The sequence below is a fragment of the Apaloderma vittatum genome, unplaced genomic scaffold, assembly GCF_000703405.1.
Source record: "Apaloderma vittatum isolate BGI_N311 unplaced genomic scaffold, ASM70340v1 scaffold42810, whole genome shotgun sequence".
NCBI lineage: Eukaryota > Metazoa > Chordata > Aves > Trogoniformes > Trogonidae > Apaloderma > Apaloderma vittatum.
Window position 1 is genome coordinate 4,917 of NW_009697057.1, and position 4,461 is coordinate 9,377.

Below are 4,461 nucleotides of genomic sequence, written 5' to 3' on the forward strand. Positions count from 1 at the left end.
CAAGTCAACGCGTAGTGGGTACGATTCGCTCCCTCTCCCACTTCAGATTTTGCTCTCAATTATTTTCCTCTGGGTGGAAAGGAAGGCTTTAGCAGTCAACCCAAGGAACACGGAGCTGAGCAAGGTGAAATACATCAGTGGCACCCAGAGAGCATGCTGCAGGGACCTGCAGGCTCCCAGCGACAGAGCGATGCAGAACGCCGTCAGGAAAGAGAAATCTCTCCTCCCTCCTCCTTCTGGGAGGATGAAAACAGAGCAGAACCTCAAACCAATCCTCGCAGTGGCAGTAATTCTAAAGGTAGACCTGGGAGGGGTTGCAAAAAGGTATAAAGGCTGGCAGCTGGAGACATACGGCAACACTGACCCGGGGAGACTCGAGGGGAGGAGGAAGCCGAGACACCGAAACATGAAGATGAACCTAAAACTTCTGGTTTGCCCTGGATTCCTTCTGCTGCTTATTGCCAGTCGAAACCAGGCAGGGGCCAGGCCCATCCCCAGCTTGCAGGTAAGTGATGGGCTGCTGAGCAGAATGGAGGGAAGTTAAAATAACTGATTGCTGCATTTAAATTTCTGATTGCATGAGGCAATTCAAAGGAAAATGTTTTTTTTGCTGTGGGGTCTGTTTGGGGATCAGGCATTCCACAGGGGTCATCCTGTGACTGAGCGAAGCAATCGACTTTTGGGGTAAAAGCGATTTTTCTGGAAGGACTCCAGCCTTGAGCCCTGGAGCAGTCACCTGCATGCTCCTTCCTGAGCCCCTGGTTTAAGCTGAAAAAGGAATTAATGATTTGTATCTGCCTGATCTCCCCTTCAGCTCAGCAGTGCAGTAATGCAGTCTCCAATTTCAAGTTCCAGAGGCAGAACATGAGAAAGGAGGTGTGTGTGTGTTTGTGTGTGTGTACTTGTGTGTGTAGGAATTCCAACTCATTCGGAAAACACATTTCAGTTGACTAGGGATCCAGTACTCCCAAATATGAAGTAACCTCCCAATCTATAAAGAACTGTATAATCCTTCTAGCACCAATTTCAACGTTTCCTGTCATTTCATCAGCTTCTCTTATTATTCTGAGTTATCAATAATTTTTTCTTTCTCCTTATTCACTCTCGACATCATCTTTCACAATTTCTCCTGTACCCCAGTGCCAGGAAAGACTGAACTGGCAATTTGTCAGCTCAGACCTATAGAACACGGCAGCAGCAGGGAGCCTCAGAGCTCTCTGAGGGAGCACAGCCTTAAGCCCGAAGAAACTACAGGTAACCATCACCAGTGTCAGAAATCACTTCAGTACTTTCATCTTTCGATAAATGTTCAAAACATTTCTCAAAACTGACTGCGGCTTACAACGACAGAGTTCCCCGAACCACTCCCTTTTCTCCTCTCCTCCCTCTCCAGTATCTTCCTTCCTCTCTTCTCAGAGTCTGGCCACACTGTTGGAGGAGGACCTGGAGCATCCTCTGGTTTCCAAAGAGAGGGACCATGACCAGGACAACCCAATCCCAACAGGGGGCTTGGATCAACAAGACGCTGAATTCCAATGGACCCGAAATTCCAGGGAGCAGCCTGAGGGCACGTCTGTGGATGAAGGTGCCATCCAGAGGTTCCTCAGTGACCTCCTGAGCTCATCCCGTTGGTACCGAGGCAGAAGCAAAAAGGGCCTCCCCAGGGGCTGTTTTGGGGTCAGGCTGGACAGGATCGGGTCGCTGAGCGGGCTGGGCTGCTGACTGCTCGCCATGGTAAGAGAAAGCCGGAGGCAGGTGTGCTGGGAGCTCGCATGTGACTTGTGAATTTAATTCAGTTTTGAGCAAATGGTGCCTTAAAGGAACTGTTACCTTCCTATTGCAAACACGGTTCACTTATTTTCCTGCCCTGAGAATTCACTGTCAGCACATCACAGAATGGTTTGGGTTGGAAGGGACCTCAAAGATCCAGTTCCAGCCCCCTGCCACAGCAGGGACACGTCCCACTAGATCAGGCTGCTCAAGGCTCCATCCAGCCTGGCCTTGGGCACCTCCAGGGATGGAGCATCCCCAATCTCCCCAGGAGACCTGTGCCTGTGCCTCAGCACCCTCAGGGGAAGGAACTTCCTTAGATCTACCTAAACCTACACCCTTCCAGCTTCCGTCAGAAGTAAACATCAAACCTGTGAATGCCACGTCTGCTTTACCTGCTTTCACTCCTTTCTCCAAGCCAGCCACACACATTTCAGCTTGTCACAGCAGCCAGGCTTCCTCCAGCTCTCCAGGGACGCTTGTGTCAATCCAAAGAAACTCCAAGCAGGACAATGGAGCTGAACCTGACCCTAGAGCAGCAAGAAATCAGTTAATTTCATAGAATCATAGAATCATAGAATGGCCGAGGCTGGAAAGGACCTCAGAGATTATTTAATCCAACCTCCCTGTCACGGGCAGGGACACCTCTCAACTAGATCAGGCAACACATGGGGAGTTGCAGAATCCTAGAATGGCCAAGGTTGGGAGGGACCTCAGAGATCATCTTATCCAACCCCCTGCCATGGGCAGGGATGCCCTTAACCAGCCCAGGTTGCTCACGGCCTCATCCGACCTGGCCTTGAAGACGTTTCCACGTGTGAAATCCTGTCCAGTTCTTTCTTTCACTTATTCCTTTTCTTTTTTGACAGGTTTCAAAGGACCTGTTGCCTTCCAGCAAGATGTTCAGCCCTTGTCCACGTTGGCTCCACCGACCCATGGACTGCACGATGAGCCGAGTGAGCCGTGCTCCACCTTTCCTGAACTGCTCAGCGCATAGAACGCACCATCGCTGTCCTGCCCCTGGCTATCAGAGTGGCAATTTGTGAACAGCCACCCGAAACTGAATTACAAAATGCATTTGTACTGTTTGTGTGTCAAAGGGATAAATAAACAAGCCTCTTTATGTCCCATAATTTGGTGAATTTGCTTCAAGCCTTTGCTGTGGTTCTTCCCCTTATCATTCCTGAAACCGAAGCAGCATCCCAGCTTGCAGTTAGACACAACCCACTAGAACTCAGAAGCTCAGAGAGCTGCTTTCTGGTAAAAATGACTTTTTAGCTGCTCTTAAAAAAACATCAACAAATTCACACAATCACACAAGCCCTTCTTTTTACCACCTCTCTCTTTCTCAGGTTGAGATGTCACTATCTAAACATAAACGTAACAGGAATAAGATATTGCTATCTAAATATATCAGGAACAAGACTGATCTAGCCACAAAACAGTCATCAGAAACCAGGATACGAAATTGCAAGGCTTTGGCCACCACAATTGGAATTAAAGAGCAGTTGTCCTAGCTGACATCAGTAGAAAACTCTTAACTCTGCATTTGGATCTGCCACTGACTGATGAAAATAATTGTTTCTTACCAGTATTCCTCTTCTTGAGGGAAAAAAATAAAACTGCTACCCTTTTTTGAAGAAAGTTCAGGGGTACCCTGCTCTTCCGTAGGCAGATCCAGATACTGCAAAGGATTTTTCCAAAGTAGTCAGGATTGTAAAAAATAAAATTTAAAAAAAAAATCCACCTAGCCATTCTATTTTTTTAAGCAAACCAAGTATTCCCCGAATCTCTCTATGAACAAATTGGAGAATATCCGCTTGGCAAACTTCCCAAGCAAAAGGAATTGGGCATGGAGACCAGTTTGCCAAGACCACGACGGTGCCAGCCTGACGCTGGCGAGAGCTGAGCCCCGCTGAAGCCCCACGGGGGTCAGTAAAGCCGCTCACACCGAGCTCTGACCCGAGCGTCACAGATGAAGGCGCAACAGGTCACTTCCAGCCTTCGGCTTGGCGTGGCCACACGGGCTGCACAGTTGTGCTCCTTCCATTCTCTTACCCGTGTGACAGATGCTCCTGGAAGAAAATATTCTGGAAATCAGCCTGTTCCTCACAGGAGCCCTGGATATAAACTGCAGCAGAACAGCAGCACCCACGCCAAGGAAGGTCACCAGCAGCCCTGTAGCTGCACGTGCTCTGAACCTCCGGCAGCTCAGCTCTCGCTGAGGAAGCCTCCTTGCACAGATCAGCAGAGCTTTGGTTTGCAGCCTGCCTCAGTCACTTAAACTCTATAGCTTGGTTCTGCTCCTTCCAATCCACAAAATGGGAATCGGGGTGATCCAGGACCCGTTGGAGACAATGAAATCCGAACTAGAGAAGCTTTATTCTTCTCTCCCACTGCTTTCAACACACAGCTTCCACCCTGATGCCACGGACCTGCTCTAGGAAGGACGTCAGTACAAGCGGCTCATAAACAGGTTTCAACACCCGAGAGCTGGTTATCAGAGACCAGAAAGCACAGCACGATTTGTTAATGGTGTACTCTCCCCTTGTGCAAGCTACCAACAGCTTCTCTCTCTATTTTCTGGCCATTTTTTAGCCTTTCAATCTCTCTTGCACAGTCATAAATTCCGATGAAATCTACCTGTCTATGGCTATTACACCCCCCCGGAGCCTTCCTGTCCCCAGGCCA

General features: G+C 48.9%; 1 protein-coding gene across 1 annotated transcript; it reads left to right on the forward strand.

Moving 5' to 3' along the window:
- Positions 1–244: 244 nt before the first annotated feature.
- Positions 245–1,722, forward strand: NPPC (natriuretic peptide C). Its single transcript, XM_009876845.1, has 2 exons — positions 245–505; positions 1,417–1,722. Exons 1-2 carry the CDS (start codon positions 245–247, stop codon positions 1,720–1,722), a joined length of 567 nt encoding a protein of 188 aa, XP_009875147.1.
- Positions 1,723–4,461: the final 2,739 nt, after the last annotated feature.

What these genes read in the sequence shown, in the direction of transcription:
- NPPC (XM_009876845.1), top strand. Translation starts at nt 245, where the DNA reads ATGAAAACAGAGCAGAACCTCAAACCAATCCTCGCAGTGGCAGTAATT. An exon ending in GGCCCATCCCCAGCTTGCAG is followed by an intron (nt 506 to 1,416) that starts GTAAGTGATGGG and finishes CTCTCTTCTCAG; the next exon opens with AGTCTGGCCACACTGTTGGA.